Source organism: Zerene cesonia, chromosome 10 (genome assembly GCF_012273895.1).
Source record: "Zerene cesonia ecotype Mississippi chromosome 10, Zerene_cesonia_1.1, whole genome shotgun sequence".
Lineage (NCBI taxonomy): Eukaryota > Metazoa > Arthropoda > Insecta > Lepidoptera > Pieridae > Zerene > Zerene cesonia.
Genome location: NC_052111.1, coordinates 4,982,790 through 5,001,668, shown reverse-complemented (window position 1 = coordinate 5,001,668; position 18,879 = coordinate 4,982,790). Strand labels below are relative to the sequence as shown.

At 33.6% G+C, this 18,879-nt stretch overlaps 3 protein-coding genes across 12 annotated transcripts in view; 2 read left to right on the top strand and 1 right to left on the bottom strand.

Moving 5' to 3' along the window:
- The window catches only part of LOC119829282 (phosphatidate phosphatase LPIN2), a 27,610-nt gene extending 22,052 nt beyond the window's left edge, over window positions 1-5,558 (top strand). For 3 of the 4 annotated variants that reach the window (XM_038351722.1, XM_038351723.1, XM_038351721.1), the window contains 4 exons: window positions 911-1,049; window positions 1,342-1,557; window positions 2,198-2,301; window positions 3,799-5,558. In XM_038351722.1, coding sequence (XP_038207650.1) covers window positions 911-1,049; window positions 1,342-1,557; window positions 2,198-2,301; window positions 3,799-3,946 — 607 coding nt within the window. In that variant the 3' untranslated portion in view covers window positions 3,947-5,558. Of the gene's footprint in view, window positions 1-910; window positions 1,050-1,341; window positions 1,558-2,197; window positions 2,302-2,642; window positions 2,763-3,798 lie in introns of all 4 variants that reach the window. The other variant, XR_005287804.1, reaches the window with a different exon arrangement.
- Window positions 5,559-7,175: 1,617 nt separating this feature from the next.
- On the bottom strand, window positions 7,176-9,451 carry LOC119829700 (mRNA turnover protein 4 homolog). 2 transcript variants are annotated; one of them, XM_038352332.1, is made up of 4 exons: window positions 9,272-9,451; window positions 8,899-9,143; window positions 8,089-8,337; window positions 7,176-7,459 (listed from the first exon to the last, which is right to left on the bottom strand). In XM_038352332.1, exons 1-4 carry the CDS (start codon window positions 9,297-9,299, stop codon window positions 7,241-7,243), a joined length of 741 nt encoding a protein of 246 aa, XP_038208260.1. In that variant the 5' UTR covers window positions 9,300-9,451; the 3' UTR covers window positions 7,176-7,240. The 2 variants fall into 2 exon arrangements, with proteins under 2 accessions (XP_038208260.1, XP_038208261.1); XM_038352333.1 differs by having other exon boundaries at window positions 8,899-9,035; window positions 9,272-9,450.
- A 1,672-nt stretch (window positions 9,452-11,123) lies between these two features.
- On the top strand, window positions 11,124-16,249 carry LOC119829514 (14-3-3 protein zeta). Of its 6 annotated transcripts, none has more exons than XM_038352059.1 (5): window positions 11,124-11,275; window positions 13,426-13,763; window positions 14,332-14,455; window positions 14,576-14,739; window positions 15,309-16,239. In XM_038352059.1, exons 2-5 carry the CDS (start codon window positions 13,464-13,466, stop codon window positions 15,462-15,464), a joined length of 744 nt encoding a protein of 247 aa, XP_038207987.1. In that variant the 5' UTR covers window positions 11,124-11,275; window positions 13,426-13,463; the 3' UTR covers window positions 15,465-16,239. The 6 variants fall into 6 exon arrangements, with proteins under 6 accessions (XP_038207987.1, XP_038207988.1, XP_038207990.1 ...); XM_038352060.1 differs by lacking the exon at window positions 11,124-11,275 and adding an exon at window positions 11,303-11,430; XM_038352062.1 differs by lacking the exons at window positions 11,124-11,275; window positions 14,576-14,739 and adding exons at window positions 11,416-11,558; window positions 14,838-15,001 and having other exon boundaries at window positions 15,309-16,249.
- The last annotated feature ends 2,630 nt before the right edge of the window (window positions 16,250-18,879 follow it).

Here is an 18,879-nt window from a genome sequence, read left to right as displayed (position 1 = left end):
ACTACTGAACCGATTGCAATGAAATTTGGTACGTAGACAGCTGGACAACTGGGATAACATATAGGCAACTTTTTATCCCGATATTCCTGCGGGATACGGACTTACGCGGGTGGACGCGGGCCGCAGCTAGTAATGTAATAAACTAAAATGGAAGCATTTTCATTTAAAAAATGGCGTTTTGAAGTAAATGTTATCAAGTTATGTTATCATAGCAATAACCTTCTTTGTGTTGCATAAATAAAATAAGATACAATAGAGTGAAATAGGTCATAGAATTTTTTTTACAAGGAGTGGTTCCGGCATAATAATGTCAAGTACACACTAAAGTCATGGGTGTCACTTGCAATACAAACCCAACTCTGGCATCACAAATTATGTAATACAAAAATGAAAACAGTCCATGGATTTATGCAAAAATTTACATTTTATTGTATTCGTATGTTGCTCACAAATAAGGATATTGTATATATTACAAATGTATTGAGAACAATACATATGTGTGTCACGTAAACAATAACGTGGTATTGTTTTATGTTATTGCGGTAGCGCTGTTAGCGGGTAGCGTTCGTTTCCAACCACAGATAAAATATAAGAGCACCGCGAACGCGTAATCAGTAACCGCAATGTTTTTATTATTTGTATATCTTATGACTATACAATTTTATAATTATTCTCTTAAATGTGTTACTCGCTATTTAATTTATTCATTTATGCATGTATAAAGGTGGTTTAATAAGCAATAAAAGTAATTTTAAAGGCTTTTAAAAAAATAATATTTGCTTTGTTATATATATTATAGTTATATGCTTGTTAAATAATATTTACGACGATAAAATATTCGATTTGACAATAATAAAAATCGCTCGTTTGTTTCACACTGTTTTTCTTATATATGTCATGCTTGTTACAGGTCTGACGTACTAGGACACATTTTCCCCTTGGTCGGAAAGGATTGGGCGCAATCCGGTGTTGCTCAACTGTTCACGAAAATCAAAAACAATGGTTACCAGCTGCTGTACTTATCAGCGCGAGCTATTGGGCAAGCTGGGGTGAATATACTTTTAGTTTTGTATATATCTATATTTTGAATGAAGACCTAGAGTGTAGTGTGACTTGAATAATTAATTTGTTAATAAATTTTGATTTCAAATTTTAATTTAAAAAATTAGAACAGAGTAGTGCAACACACAACACAAGTCTTTCTGTTCATTTAATTTGCATCATATGAAATATATAATTCCTTATTCATTCAGTGTTAACATTAGCATCAGCTCAAAACTGTAATGTTTAAACGTAATTGTGAAATTAAATTTATTTTTATGATTATAATATAATTCACAGGTGACCCGAGAATACCTCCGCTCCATAAAGCAGGGCGAGGTGTGTCTGCCGGACGGGCCGTTGCTGCTCAACCCCACGTCGTTGCTGCGCGCCTTCCATAGAGAAGTCATCGAGAAGAAACCGGAAGAGTTCAAGATTCAATGCTTGGCTGATATAAAAGCGCTCTTCCCGACTGGCTCCAACCCCTTTTATGCGGGGTATGGGAATAGAGTTAATGTAAGTGGCATTCTACTGTGGGAATTTGTTAGGTTATGTAATTAGTAAACAAATTATCTTTACAATGTCTGTAGGAAAGTAAAATGTGCAATATTTGCTTTTAAGACACTTTTAAATAGACTATTTATAGAAAACCAATATAAATGTGTACGACTTTTGTACGTATTTTTTTATTCTTCTGTGCGTGGGTTTGTCACTGCTCATCCTAAAAAAAGCTGGATTTAAATGGTTTTTTTGAGTCTTTAGATTTGAATACGAAAATGGTTTAGATTTACAGTATGAACGTTAGCGGATCCGTCGCCAAAAACTAGCAATACTAATATTTCTTTTAATCGGTTTAAACAAATATCATAAATACGGCGTACCGATTGCAGTTTTTTGTAACAATATTGAGGATATGGTCAGGCAGGTTAAATAACTGTAAAATCAATATGAAATATATTTATTTATTTATAAAAATCACTTGCCATAACAGGACACACCCAATGCGACACCGATACAAAAAAAAAATATACAACAAACTTAAATACTTGATACATGATATTATAATATTCAACTTAACATAAAGCACTAACAGTTGTCTAAAATATATTTTCTAATTATAACAGCTTAATTATATAATGATAAAATATTTTGCCAGGACGTGTGGGCGTACCAAGCTGTCGGCATTCCCATAGTGAGGATATTCACAATCAACTACAAGGGCGAACTCAAGCATGAACTGACGCAGACATTCCAATCCACGTATGTATCAATACCATTGAATGAACTATGAATCATCGAAAATTTGAGTTTTATAGAGCAATTAGTGATTATAAATTTAGTTCACTTATAACTTAAAAAAAAAGACAAAACAAATTTATTATGTCGTTGCCAATTGAGCGATAAAAACGAATCGAAAGTGAACGTAACATTTTTACATTCGAATTAATTGTTGTGTCTATCACTTACTCTAGAAAATTCGAAATTCGACGAAAACAGCTTATCTAGACGTTCACTTGTCACTCACACGCGTGTACATAAGCGACCGCTACACACTAACTACACACTCGCACATCGAGATTTAATACGTATTTCTATTTCAGTTACCACGTGCAAAGTGACATGGTCGATGATTTCTTCCCGCCGTTGAAAAGCGATAATGTTAGCTAGCGCGAATAATGATTAGATTTATTTCGATTATAAGGAATGAGCACGTGACTATGGTAAGCCATATGGCATGTCTAGGGGCTTGTCGCACACGGAGACGCGCATAAACATTAATTTTCCATTGCTCTAACAAGAACAGACCGCTCAATGAGAATGCCAGCACTCGGTTATGTGAAATTTGGCATTCCGAATTGAATTGTTTGTGACCGCCTATACTATCTCTGTATTAACAATCGACGATCATGTCATTTGTATGTTGAAATATATCTTGTGAAAGTGTCGTAGGCGTGATTCGTATCAAATATTTGAAGTGCTATATAATTGTTCTAATTTTGACGAAAACAACACGTATGCGTTATCTTAATCGCGACAGTATCGATGTTGTTCAAAATAAAATCATGTGTAATTTTTTTTTGTGTTTTATGAATTCTATTAACATTATTTATTATAATCAATTTGCCTATACACTATTATCGATAATAATGGGCATACTTATTTTTATGTATTGCGTTATTGTATTTGTTAGATTTGATTACTAATAATTAGGTTTGCAATGTGAATATATCTTAAATGATAATTCTTAAGAATTATTCATCGATGAGCATTTTTTTGTAGTAGATATGTTAGATGAATCATAATATTGGGTTTGGATTTGGTCTTAACATGATGGTTGGTTCTTCATTTAACAACGCCGAGACATTTTTAACACTAATACTTTAAACATAATTCTCATCGTAGATTCTTCAGCTATGTTCTTTGTGTATTTATTTTTCATCACTTTTTTTCTTTGTCCATCATGACAAATATATTCTAATTCCCTTAATGCATTAGTATCGCCCTAATTTTGAAGTAAAATATATTATTCTCTGACCGAACACAATACAATCAAGGATAATAATAAATGTATAGTTTACATTTAATATCCCAAAAAAAAATTTTAAGTCGGCAACACATCGTCTAAGAACTTTGTAGTTGTCTATGGGCTATGAATTCGCTTAGCAACAGGCGATCCACACTCGTGTACCCACAATCTAATAGCCAAACTACGAATATTCACATTTTTTATATTATCAATGAATGATTATTCCCCAGGTACTCGCACATGACTGTGCTAGTGGACCAAGTGTTCCCGCCGGTGCTGTGCGAGCCGAGCGACGAGTTCTCGCAGGCGGTGTACTGGCGCGAGCCGCTGCCCGACGTCTTACTACCCGCAATTACAACAACTCCCACCAAAACATAAAATATATAAACCAACCACTATATAACACGGATTTGTGCAATATTGGAATTGCCAAGCGCGATTTTGCATCTCATTTTGAAATGATTCAGTTGGTACGGTTTAGTTGTAACGTTCTGTAACTCATTTTGTATGCGGAAGGTACAAAATAAGTGTTTGTGTAAGGTCTAATATTGTTTGTTAAAGACAAATATCATTTATTTGTGAGAAGCTCTTACAGTACAATTAATAATTATTACAAATGTGTCATTTAATATAATTGGATTAACGATATACCGGGTGAAATAGAAAAAGTAGAATTAAAGACATTTGGCGATATAACAATTCAAGGCTATAGATTAATTAGTGATGTACATATTCAGGCGTAAAAAAATTGTTTGAGGGTGTGCGTTATGCCTGATGTTACTTATTAATGTAAAATGATAAACTCAATACATACCAAACATAAACTCAGCTTTTTCTGTAGAAATATATATTTAGTTCCTATTACGAAATTTAAAAAGTTGATATAATTAAACTTGTAGGATTTCAACTACTAGTTTTACAGTGGCTTTTTTAGAAATTTTGAATTAAATTAACACAGAAGTGTACCAGAATAGGTTGTTTACGATTTGATGATAGAAATAAAACACTTTTAATTATTGCAAAATAACTCATTACCTTATCTAATATCCATAGTTCCTAAATAGACCTTGGGCTATATTGGACTCTGGAAATACAACAGAAAGACAACTTTATTTTAGGTTTATTTTTCCACGAGCATACTTGGATAAATACTGATTATAATAATCGAAAAGCGCCGGCGCTTTTGTAATTCCAAATGACATTTTTAATAGACGTAGAATTCTATCATTCATAGCTGATTATTCTTAATAGCAGGCTGTGATATAAGGGCGATCTCGGCTTGAATGTCACTCAGTTAGGATCGCTTCAAACTACTACTCGTACTATTAATATTACGCTATATTTAGTTAAACGAGGTTATTTAATTTAAATACATTCTAAATGGATAGACTTTTGTGTAATGTACCATGCATGTAACGTAATACGTAGTTTTACAAATAGTTGAATAGAAATGTATTCTTGTGGCGTATTAAATCGTTAATAGTTATAATTCGAGCACCGCGTTTTAGCTTTATAAGCGGATAAACGCAAATATCGCGTAGATGTTCCATGTTTAGAAACTTTTCAAATCAATTAATGTCGTCACATTGTGTGTATGTTACAATTAAAATTTTAATAACATTTTGTAGGATGAGCGTGTAGCTAACAGTCATGATATGCATCTCAAAGACTGTCACATAGTCGCTATGAAATTGTTATGTTTTGCTGGGTGTATGAGCTGTGATGTCGTCAGATGATGAAGCAATGCTTTACTTTTGTACTGTGATTACCTATTTATATATAAGTTATGTTTAATGTAACACAAGTTCACATTTCAAATTTGTCCCACTCAGGCAAAGCCATTGATGATTTTATTTTTGTAATTCAATTGATTTTTGTTAGAATACTGCTATTTTTTGTAAAGATTTAAGTTAGTTTGATATTGTATGTATAGAAAACGAATGGACACCTGTTTTATGTATTATTTTTCTATTATCTTTAATTTATTTTTGTCAATAATGAAAAATGATAGTGCTAATGATTTCAACAATAAAAATCAATATGCTTCGTATAAAGTATATTTTGTTGACTCAAATTATTTTATTAATTGAATCCCTAAGCTTCCTGTAGCGGCTTAAATTTATAATAGTGAGGTAGAGCTCGGAGTTATACATACATTACGAAAGCTTTTTAACTTATTGATTTAGATAAAAAAATGAGGACGTTATCAATTAAACTGTATACATATAATTGTGGTTATTACCTCACAACTTAACACTAGGTGAACCGATTTCTATTATCATTTTTTTAATTGAAAGCCAGTGACTCCCTATGTTGTCCTATTGAAATTTAGTCTTGCGCTGACAATTTTTAGGCGGATTAAATTATTATTCAAAACTAGCTGCACCCGGCAAACGCTGTTCTGCCTTACTCTTATCGTTTAGGTTATCGGTATGAAAAATAGATTTTAGCCGATTCTCAGACCTACCCAATATGCTTACCAAATTTCAGAGGAATCGGTCAAGCCGTTTCGGAGGAGTATAGAGACTAACATTGTGACACGAGAATTTTATATATAAGATAATGAGGTGCTTATTCTACATCGGAGTTACTAGATCTTAATCCGTGATTCTATGGTAGACTTATCAGACTGAATCAAGTTCCTAGTCGATGTCGATATAGTACGCAATGTCTGGACGTGTCTAGGTACTGTACTACCTGGGTGAAATCAATATCCAAGTGATCCTTATTTTTGTTGATATATAATTAAAATTGTTATCAAGTTTGTAAAATTTTTACATCAAAGGGGTAAAATAACATTAGGGGAAAAGGGGTGCGAAAGTTATGCAAATATATAAGGTTAAACGTTATAAATCTTTTGGACAACAGACAAAATATAAGAACTATTCTGATGTAGCTTTTACGGACTGATATCATTAAAAGTTAGGCCTTCAATATTTAAAAATGCTTACCGAAGTCACTAGAAACGTAGGTGGAAGATTTCGCTGGCACTGCCCATACAATATCACGCTACGAATTGTTAAGACAATAAAAATATTATTTTCGATATATCTAAGTACTGTGTATGTAATATATGTATAAATTCTCTGAATCCTGTGTTTGTAGCAAACACTAAAAATTTTCAAGTATTTGGTTTTAATTTAGAAGTTTGACATGAACTCGTGAACCCTTCTTCAGGCAGGAGGCAGACGGACACTGGTCTCGTCGCCTACATAATTGGAAATCTGCTTAGTCTTGCGACTGTTTGCAGATCATGAAAAAAAATAGTTTTAATCCGAAGAAAGGATAGTTCTTACCACCAACTGTCCTGTGAGCCGTTTTCCCGTAGGAATGAGATATTTTTATTTTTTCAATAATGTAAGCTACATTATTGTTGCGGAAAAATATCTCATTGTTTACCAGAGATAATGTTGGCATGTTATTTGATAATTTTTGAAATCAGTTAAATAGTTTCAGAGCCCATTTAATACAAACAAACAAACAATCGAATCTTTCCTCTTAATAATATTGGTGTAGATGTAAAATCTTGTTGGTCTGTCTTTTGCCGAAAATTAAATTGTCGAGTGGTTTTTTTTTGCAAAAAGTAAAGCAAAATAAACATCATTGATTCCAGTTAAAGTCCTTTTAATTATAACATGTTTACTTAAAACAAATATATGCACTGCACTAATATTATGTCTCATCGTCTTCCATAGCAACATCTTCAATAGCATTATTTTCATCATCATTATCACTTTCTTCTTCATCACTGGGTACATCAATATCTTTATGGAATCCCTTTCCTTTTGTCCAATGGCACTTTATTACTACTTTAAAATTTGCCATTTGAAAACCCAATAGTTTAAGTATGCTTGCCTGTTCTGGTGTTAGTGGTTGACCTTTCTTGCAAACCTGTAATATTCAGTTAAAATATTTAGTTTGTGGTTGATTTAAATAATTTTTGTCATAAAAAGAAAAGAAATATATAATAATAATAACAATAAAAATTCTTTATTGTACACAAAGAAAGAATAATACAATGGACATAATATAAAAAATTAGTACAGAAGGCGGTCTTATTGCTTGCAAGGAGGAAAGCTGTGAAGGAGGGGAGTGGTAGTGCACAAGATAGAAATATACTAATTGTATTTACAATTACACATATACATACATCCATATATACAACATACATACATGCATACATGCATATATACAATATACATACATGACTTATGTATATAGGAAAACAATATAATACAATAGACAGTCTCTACTGCTACATGGTATCTAATTCAACTTTCCCTGTGATAGAGAAAAAAATATTAAAGGTACTGGTATTTAAACCAATAAAAACAATTTCGATGAAATTTGGAACAGGGATAGAAAGAGACCTAGGGTCTCATATAGGACATGGGTTTTTTTAATTGATGAGTTTTTATGCAAGAACTATGGGGGGAAAACCACCAGGCTGACTATCTTTTATGTCTTATATGTCTTCTCTGGTATGTCAATGCTTTACTAAATATTTGTATACTTTGTACCTGGTATTCCTTGATAAGGTTGATAACACCTCGCTCTAAACTTGTGGGCAGACCAAGTCTTCTGAGATGTGGTTCAATTGTATGTGAAAAGTCTGCAAGGGGGCCTTTTGGCAATATCACATCTTTAGTTGCTATAAACCCTGCTCTAGCATATTCGGAATCTTCAAAAGCTTTGAACCATTGCAGGACATCAATAACATCACGGTTTGTCATAAGAAGACCACATTGACCCTTTAACTTCTTAGAAAGCTGAAAAGATTTATAATATTAATAAACTTTCTCAATGTAAGTTCTCCTTCTATATGTAGAAATAATTTACTTCTAAAACTTAGACTTCAACACATCTTTAGACCTGATCTAGGATCTGCAGAATGCATCTTTTATTTTTTCAGTGTGTTGTATTGGGAATTACAATACCTATGTAGGCCTCCCTTATTGGCCTTGCGGTAAATATATCCTTGCTACAGGTCAACAGAGATATTATCTAATTTTGAATAGCAGCAGTGTCGAAACTTTGGAAACATTGGAACACCAATACAAACATCTGCCTCCACAAGATACAACAATTTTGTCTGATTTCTTGTTATTATAATTAATGAAAATGATAGTTTTGGTAGACTAACTAATCTCCATAAAATTTACTGATAGTATGAACTCAGACACCATAATTTTTAATAATGACAATTATTTCAATATTACAAAAAAAAAGTTTTACAATAAATTTAATGTAAAAAACTTATTAAAAATGTTTTTGTAAGTAAGGTAATTTCAAATGATCGCACGTAATCAAAGTATTCGATGAATACTTACCAAGTTCAACTGATCTTCTACTTCATCACTTTTAGTTCTTCCCAGAGCAACAGCCATAACTTTATTCTTTCCAAAGAAAAATCTTGAATCCTTCCATTCATTACGCAAATCCTTTAATTTTGTATTTCGCATATTGTCTACCGAAAACACAAAAATATTTTCATATTTTGATAGAGAATTTCTAACTTCTTCAATGATTTTTTGCTTCAACAAAAGTCCCTTTTTATTGGTCTTGGTGAGTGAAACTGTAAAATAAAATGTCAGAGAAGTCTTGAATAAATAAAACAAATAGGCATCCACTATAAATGCTTATTATTCATCGTGTGATTCAGTGTGTAATGTGTGTAGGTTATAGAAGAAGAATATAACTTACCCTTTTTATCACGTTTCGATTTCGGCATTTTAACTTATCTAAATAATGTGCATTAATTCGTAAAACGATACTCCGTTTCTCTTTTTAGTAATATATATTCATAAAAATACGCAAATCGAAACAACACGTGCATTTATTTTGACAAGAACTCTGAACGAAAAGAGCAAAATATGATTGACATTTGACGTTAGACGTAGGTGATATTTTCAGTTTGCATAATGCCAATGTCAACTTGCACCTATTATAGCGGGTCCACACAACACTAATCTTATTTGTATAATAAATTACATGTATTTGGAGGCTCACTAAATTTGGCCCCACTTAATTTCTTTTTTTTTTTCGGAATTTTTCACTTTTTTTTTTAATCATTAGTTCTTTGTTCGTTATTTATTTATTAACAATTAATTAAACAAATTTTGATCCTCAATTTAATCCCCCTCACTATATAATTATTGTTTTATTACTGAAATGAAAGTTTTCTTATTGATTACCGTTCGTTCGATCATTTTTAACGTTTGTTCGATCATAAATTGGCTGTGATTATTCCATTTCTTTTATTAGAAAATTGTCACCATATAAGAGTAGTATCGCGCGTGCGCTCGCGTTTTCAATGTTCACCTGAAATTTTACTCATTCACTCCATAAGTGCTCTTTTTTAGAGATTCTGAATTACATCTATGCAATTTAAAAGATAAATGATTTTATAATGTAATTATTTCAATAAAATTTAATTTACTGCATAAATTACTATTTTCTATTAATTTACTGAATAATCTATATTTATTAGGAAATTTTTTAAAACCGCGGTCAATTTAAAAACAACGCGCATGCGCGCTACTACTCTTATAGGCTAAAATATTCACAAGAAATTCAGCGTACATATTGAGATAACATTAATTTATTCTACGAATCTGGCAGCCGACACTCGATTATGGCAATCATACATGTTCGATGTCTTGAACTAATTTAGGGTCTCAGTCGTCAGACTAATTCTTCTTTTAGTCTGAGTGGTCTATACAGGACCCTTATGAATATATTATTTTTTTTATTCATTCTATCTATTTTTGATTACGTGTTTATCTAATTTTGTTAATATTACTTACAAATTATTATAAATTTGAATGTCTTGGTGAATAGTAAATATTTCTATATATATAAATAACGCGTCACGTTTTTTTGTCCGCGATGAACTCCTAAACTACTCAATCGATTTTAATAAATATCTGCACACCATATGCAGTTTCATCAAATTTATAAGATAGGACAGTTTTTATTATTTGAATAACGGTAAATGATTCCGCAAGTAATACTATAAATACGAACAGTAAATAATATATAATAAATCACTATTTATCTTAATATTTGCTTATTCGTGTTAAAGAGCGCCTTTTTGGACGTAATTAAAGGGATGACGAATATCAGAACAGTAGTTCACATCGACAGTCGACACTCGAATACGAATGATTCAGCGAATCACACGATGAGGGAAAATGTGTAAATACACCATTAAATGAGTTAAGTTAGGAATACTAAATTTCTGGATATCGGATAATAGCACTTACTCTTCGATAACGCTTCTATTTGAAAAACAATTTAAATGTTTTATTATGAAAAAGGAAATACCCAATAGGTATACACAGTATTATAAGTATATAATTCTTGATATTGTCAGTATAAAAAAATAATTTTATTTTACCTGTTCCATATTTAACATTTATTTCATGAGAACAAAAAAATGCTTTGCTGAAAGGTTTTTGGTAGTTTTTTAACTTGTAATTAAATTTGTTAGAAATCCGGAGTATTCATCGGAATTTAAAACAGTATAAATAAATTTTCGTGCGTTTCAAGATGGCTGGCCTATTTGGACGACTATTTTGAGAACCCCGTTCCGTTTTTGTTTCCCCTCTGGCCCCGCAGCCGTCAGTGTAGTGTATCGTTCACAGCAAGAGAAAAATTGAAATTGTGTTGCTATCGCTGGCTTAATTACTTTAATTCCCTTCACAAGTAAGTGTAGATAATTAAGCATTGTGTGATATTCATTTTGTGATTTTAAAAGAGTGTGGATTTTTAAGATAACTTTATACATTTGTGACTGTGACGCATAAAAGGAGTGTCCCTTGTAGCAGCCATTTTGCCAGAGCCGGCGACACGATATTGCGGTGCGGTTACCTATCGTTATAAATTTTAGTAATTAAAATCTATCGTTATATTAATGTATTTACATATAATCTAAAAGTTTGAGTAGGCCGAAACGGTGGTTAAGAAATTGTTTCTACCGAAACTACACGTAAGTTATATGAACATTCTTGTAGTGAGGTGCATGGTGCCTATTAAAGTCTTTTCTTTTTGTAATATGCCTCTCTCTTTGCGGTTCTATTTTAGTTCTCGATTACTGAGCATACTGGCATGTGAGTAATATATATTTATTACGATATTTTATGACGATAAATGAAAAACCAAGTAAGTGCGTCGTAGTTTGGCCTTGCGTCTCAGTCACGCCGTTATCTTTTTCGATAATGATTTATGTCATTATAGTTAATATAAAAAGTTAAGTATCAGCAAGATGAAATTTCAGTGTCTATGCAGAATATGGAGTTCCTTGTACCTTTTTCTCAGCTACTATGTCATTTACATGAGATAGGCACGTGTATATTTTCTATTGTAGATAAAAGGTCATATAAATTGGTAGATAGATTAATTTGCTGATATTCTGATAACTTGTGACTCTGGAATGATCCTTGTTGCTAATTCACCCACCACTATGTTTAACCTTACTGTTATGACTCATCTAAAGCTACAGATGCAGTAGTCATAAGCCTTCTGTGAAGAGAACTTATAGATGAGGATCATATATTTTATGTTTTTTTTTTTTTTTTTTTGGTTGAATTAGTTATCATTATTGTTTTGATATTTTTATGTTAAATTTATTGATACCATATTCTACAATACTTTTGCTTACTTATTTGCATATAGCAAAGGTGTTATCGCTATTAGATGGGGTTTACATATATTAATCATTAGTTTGAATAAATACAATATTTAAACCAAATTAATTTAAAGCTAAAATTATTGAATTCGGAATTATAATTGTATTTCTCTGTTGCAAGGGACAAATATTACTATAAAAGTCGATAGGTGTGATGAAGTGTCTCATTAAGTCACAAGAAAAAGCGTTTATCATCTTATTTTTCATTATAAGCAATAAAAAGATTCCATTGATTTATTAATTCATGCAAGGAAATCTGTTATAATATGTTCATTGAAACTTTAATGTGCTTTGAAGATTGCGATAATGTCATTGTAGAGATGCGTTAGACATTGAAATTGTTAAGTTTGATTTAAAACATGTTTTAAAGTGGTTGTTACAAAGAAAATCCAACACCAAAAATTGCCTGATGATATGTTTAAAATTCTGTAGCTTCAAAACTGATTTATGTTATATACATAAATTTGTGTACATCATAATATGGAAATGCCACACCCAACATTAAGTATTGTGTGAAAAATGAAATCAATGCTGGACTGCAGCTACTATTTCGTTTCCCTTTCTTCTTGATGAAATGAAGAAAAATGTTAAAAGCTTTGCAACGGCCAATTATCACGATTAGTGCCCTAGCAACAGGATATTGAACAGAAAACAGCATAGTAGATAAGCTAGATAAGGGTAGAATGAGGTAGGCGCCGGGTTGCCGGGCGAGGGTGCGGTGCAAGCAGTGGGGGTGTAGGGTGGCGGGTGGCGAGGGTGAGGGGTGTGTGCAAGCGTCGCGCTAGTCGTATTTCGTCTGGAGTGTTCATCCCGTGTCGGCGGATCAATACTGTTGGCGCAGTGGCGTTTGCTTAGCGGCGGCGCGGCGACGGCGCGTACCTAGCCAGTGAGCCGAGTCTGTGAGATGCTGTCAAACCGAACGGACGCCGCGTCGATGTCGCGTTTTGCGTGAGGGTCGCTCTTAGAGCTACGTTGAGTTTATACATTGCGCGAGTGCGCCCGTGAGCCTCTATCTGAAGGTGCGTCGTATTTTATGATGACTCATTTACCCATTTGGATTCACTTGGTGAAAGTGACGCCCAACGATTAGTCTTTCTGAGAAATTATTTAACGCGCACTCATCGATTCGACTTTATCTTCATTTACTTATATCATTAATTCATTACAGGGGCATCAGTAATATAGTCCTCACACACATCATCAACGATGTCCGTCGACAAGGAGGAACTGGTGCAACGCGCCAAGCTGGCGGAGCAGGCTGAGCGATACGACGACATGGCGGCCGCGATGAAAGAAGTCACCGAAACCGGGGTTGAACTCAGCAATGAAGAAAGAAACCTCCTTTCTGTTGCCTACAAAAATGTCGTAGGCGCTCGGCGGTCGTCATGGCGAGTCATATCCTCAATTGAACAGAAAACCGAGGGATCGGAAAGAAAACAACAGATGGCAAAAGAATATAGGGTAAAAGTAGAAAAGGAGCTCAGAGAAATCTGCTATGATGTACTGGTAAGTGAATTCTTATATTTAATTTTTTTTCTCTCATTTTTCAGGATTTATGTATATTAAATATAATCCGATCGGCTTATATTACGAACTTCGAGTAAATTAAGATTATATTGATGTCAGTTTTGCTTTCCTACGCAAATGACGTCATCGCCTTTACTTGTTGCCAATTTAGGGCGTGATGCAACAAAGGTCGCAGTCATATTGGGTATTTGCATAAGTTAATGGTGGTTTATAGAAATAGGTACGCATGTGAGCAGGCAGGGGCGCGGTGCGGGTTTTCCGCGGCCGGGGCGGGCGGGGTGACGTATTGCGCCGCGTCACTGCGCGCGCTGCTCTCCTATCCTCGTTCGTTGCCCCGTGTCTCGCTTGCATTTTTAATTTATTGGCAATTCCCTAAAATTTTTATTAAAACCTATTTTTTTCATCACGCAATATATATAGCCGCTACAATAATAAAATTTATAATGTTTTTGCAGGGATAATGAACCACAATTTTTTTAGACAAAATCTTTTTTAATGAGATGTATTTTAGTTTCCAATAAATCCAGTTTTTTTTTATTTGTTTCAGGGTTTACTTGACAAACACCTTATCCCTAAAGCTAGTAATCCAGAAAGTAAAGTATTTTACCTTAAAATGAAGGGAGATTACTACAGGTACCTCGCAGAAGTGGCCACAGGTGAAACCAGAAATTGTAAGTTTAGCAATTAACAATTACAATTGACAGTATACTATTATTTATAAATCATTTATTAGATAAGGAAACGAAATGGTTTTAATGATTGCAATATTTAGAAATGACTTTAAATTACAGCTGTTGTAGAGGATTCACAGAAAGCATACCAAGATGCTTTCGAAATCAGCAAGGCGAAAATGCAACCCACACATCCAATCAGGCTGGGCCTCGCGTTAAATTTCTCAGTTTTCTACTATGAGATCTTAAATTCGCCAGACAAAGCGTGCCATCTCGCCAAACAGGTCATTATTTGTGTCAGTTATGCATAGGCTCTGTGCTGGCTGGCGCGAGAACGGTGATAGGACGCTGATTGGTAATTCTTGTTATCGATTGTCCGCAGCGGTCGTGGACGACTCGCAGAAGGCCTACCAGGAGGCGTTCGACATTGCTAAGGCCAAAATGCAACCGACCCATCCCATCAGGCTTGGTCTCGCGCTCAACTTTTCCGTATTTTATTACGAGATTATCAACTCTCCTGCGCGAGCTTGCCACTTAGCTAAACAGGTTCTCAATATTGCACAGAGTATGGAGTGAGCTATCGCGACTATATAACTCCATCCCACTAACTTATATGAACCTCAAATTTCACATATCATTCTGCATGAAGTTAGTCATCCTTTGTAGACTGTCTTAATTGACTAATATTGACTTGGCATGGTCCTTCAATGCTATTAACTCACCTAATACTCGATCCAGCCAGCATCAGGTGTCCTATTTAGAGTACTTTAATACATTGTGTTTCATATTTGTTTTTAGAATATTTAAAATGTGGTAACTGTTAATTTATATGGGCGGTACGGTATGATTGCAGGCTTTCGATGACGCGATCGCGGAACTGGACACATTAAACGAGGACTCGTACAAGGACTCGACCCTCATCATGCAGCTGCTGCGAGACAACCTGACGCTGTGGACGTCAGACACGCAGGGCGACGGCGACGAGCCCGCCGAGGGCGGCGACAACTAAGCGCCCCGCCTCATCCCCAGCACACGCATTTGTTCTCATCGGTGTTTTATAAGAAAACGAGTAACATTCGAGAACGCCGCGCGGCGCCTGTCGCGAGTCGTCGCTTGTATAAAATGTTAAAAAATGTCGTTCGCAGCGGACCTTTGCGATCCGTCTCAAATTAAATGTTATGTGTCATCTTTGACGGTTTTGTATTTCTGTATTTACACTGGATTACAGATATCGAGCTGACCTGATGAATATAAATATTTATAACTTAAGTTATTAAAATTACGGTTTCTTAAGTTAAAAGTGTTTTCCTTTAAAATATAGTGTAATAACAGCCCGGTCGGCCCCCCAAATATAACATTCCTTTCGCCGCATGTCCGCAGTGAAATGGAGATCATGATGATGAATGTTTTAAAATTATGCAATTAGTTATTATATTTAAACATTGTTAAATTACGCCCAATAACCCGATGAAGTTTAGATTTTCATAAGTAATAAATCGCAACTGTACATAATGGCTGTATTTAAATTAGGGCACAAAAAACTTGTTAGTGTCTGTTTATGTGGTTTTTGTGATGTCCTTGACCATTAATAAATTAACCAAAGGAATACTTATTATTGACATTAACCATTTTATTGTGCCCATCACCAATTTAAGCATTCTGAAATTTTCAGGCATTTATTAGCAAAATAGATTTTGTGATGGACAAATATTGTAAACATTTCTGCTGCATTTTATCAGCCATTAATCTATTATATTTTTCATGTTTTCACCAATAAACTTTTGTATTAAATACAATTTTTAGTTTTAGAAATCGATATTTAAAATAAACAGCCACCTATTTACCCCTAAAAAGATTTTTGTCTCATAAAACATCAATTTTTACGTATCCTTGGGCGGGTGGAGCTGAACATTACTTTGCACATGAACTAGGGAATTCCACTATACTGGGATGAATGTGCATAGTGTATAAACACATCATGATATATAAATGACCTTTTATCTTTTTAACATAATGATTGGACTCGAGACTTCAAAGAAAAGAATCCACTGGATGTTAATTTATCTTCATGAGTGCCATTCGAACCTACTAAAAAATTTTTGCGTGACTGTTGAATATTATTTCTTAGATACTACGTATAACCGACGTAACCAACTTACCTTTGGCAAATCGAGAAACATGAAAATCGGCCATTTCGATTCTATTATACACATTGGTGTGCAGTTGCATTGTCACTATAATTGTAAATTCTTAAAAATTTATATATTATATAAATCGCTTTTTTTTGTACTGTTGTCGTTCTAAGTAATCACAATTGTTTTAATTAACTAAATAGTGCTATAGCTTTCCATTTCGGCGTTGCTTCATCGTGTTAAGAAAGCAAATCGGCTAAAAGTACATAAAATAACCCTCTGGAAAAAATTACATATAATGCACTCAAAATCTTCATCAAGGACAATGGTAATAACCAATGAAATCGGAGGGCTCGTATTCATTTCCACACCCTTCTTCATCTCCACACCAAGATCCATTAAGTAGTAATGAATAGATCTAATAATTATTTTTTTTCACGTTTAGAGGAATGAGCTGCCTACATTTCATGTCTTGTACCTAATCAGCGTTCGAAAAATACCAAAATCACCACCCGGGTGGGATTAAAATGATCTATTTTTTGGCTAGTTTTTTTTTTAAAGGAGTAGCTACTTAATACCATAACAGGAAGTCATGGACCTATTCAATTTCTTAACGAAATCCGGCGATTAGCTATCTTTTCAAAAGACAAAGAAAAACAGTTCGATTGTTTTTTGTTATATTTGTTATCCAAGAACTTTTGACTGTAGTTGTAACTTTTTGGTATAATGAAAGAAAAAAAAAAACGACTGGGTGAAACGATTTCGATACCTATATTTTTTTCTGTCTAAAAGCTGACACTCCCCATAAGGTCCCACTTATATGATCTGATTCGGACAATTTGCCGGTGGTTTATTTTTGTAGAAAATATATTATATTCAGCCGACTTATAAACGAGAGAGTTATCAATTCGACTATATTATTTTTATTTAATTTGAAAGCTGATGGCTCCCATGTGGAAATTTCTTCAATAAGTTTCTGAACGGAATGTCAGTTGTCACTTGTCAGTCTTAGCTAAAGCTGTCAGTATTTGTTGGCGCTTGAGATTTGAATTACGATTTCAGATTTATGAATTCAATTAACTAGGTGATTGATGAATGAAATTGGGTTGTTTTAAAGTTGTGTAATGTAGTATTATGGGAAACCCGAGATAAAGTTACCTACATTTTTCATTCGTCGAAAGTCTTGCACAATTATGATAATGAATACTACCCATCTGATTGATCTTGTATTTTATGTGGTTTTCTGTGCCAGAAATAAATAAATTAGTAAAACGATTACCAAGCAACCCTCTATCCATGTAACGTTGGCCTTGACATTTTGGCTGCCACCAAAAAAGCATAAAGCATCAATTGTATTATTTGATTCTTATAATTGAAATTATATGGACCAAAGTTACCCAGTATGACTGTACCTATAAAAATTCTAAAGACACTATTTTGACTAGCGATAATTCACAAATTGATATTAATTATGTTGTCCTTTATTTATGAGAAGAGATAGTCATTAGATGATTATTGCTCATTATAAATCAGACCACAGCTCATAAGTAACATTCAGAAAGATCATATTTTTTAAGATGTCTAGATATTTTTTATACTATTTTTTTTATTTATTTTAGGTCGCTTTTTAACATGAAGTCATTAGCGACCACTATGAAAGTTCACAATTATACTAGAATGCTTAAATTAGGGAATAAATTTTTATCAATTTTAGAAACTTTAAGGTTTTTCCGTTCCTTCATGATTCAGGCATTCTGATAACGAATTTGGTAATTGACAAGTACGTCTCTCATTGCTGTAAAATATACAATCGATCAAAAGGTGCTGCACAGAGACGTACAGACCACACTTGCATTTGTTTACATTAGATTTTGTTATGAGGTGAATATGGGTTAAACTCGTGTGGCCAATACGCAACCTCGCAGTAATGACTTCATCTCTTGCAGTGAAATGAAGCGGACTTATTGAAAATTTATTTCCTAATGTTAAATAATTTTGATGTTCCTATGATGGACCCAAAGAACTTTATATTTAACATATTTCTTTAAGTCCACTGCAGAAGATTTTATAGTGTCGCATATTTCGCTTCCATGGAGAGCGTTCCTAGCTTCGCTATCAGCTGTTTCATTGCCTACAATTCCATGATGACCTGGAATCCATATTATTTGTATAGTATAATTATTATTTATAAGCTGGTAAATTTTTTGTTTTATTGCTAAGATGAGTGGACCAGAAGTGGGTTATCTAATGCCATCAAACATGATTTCGAGTCTGTAAAAATAGCATATTTAT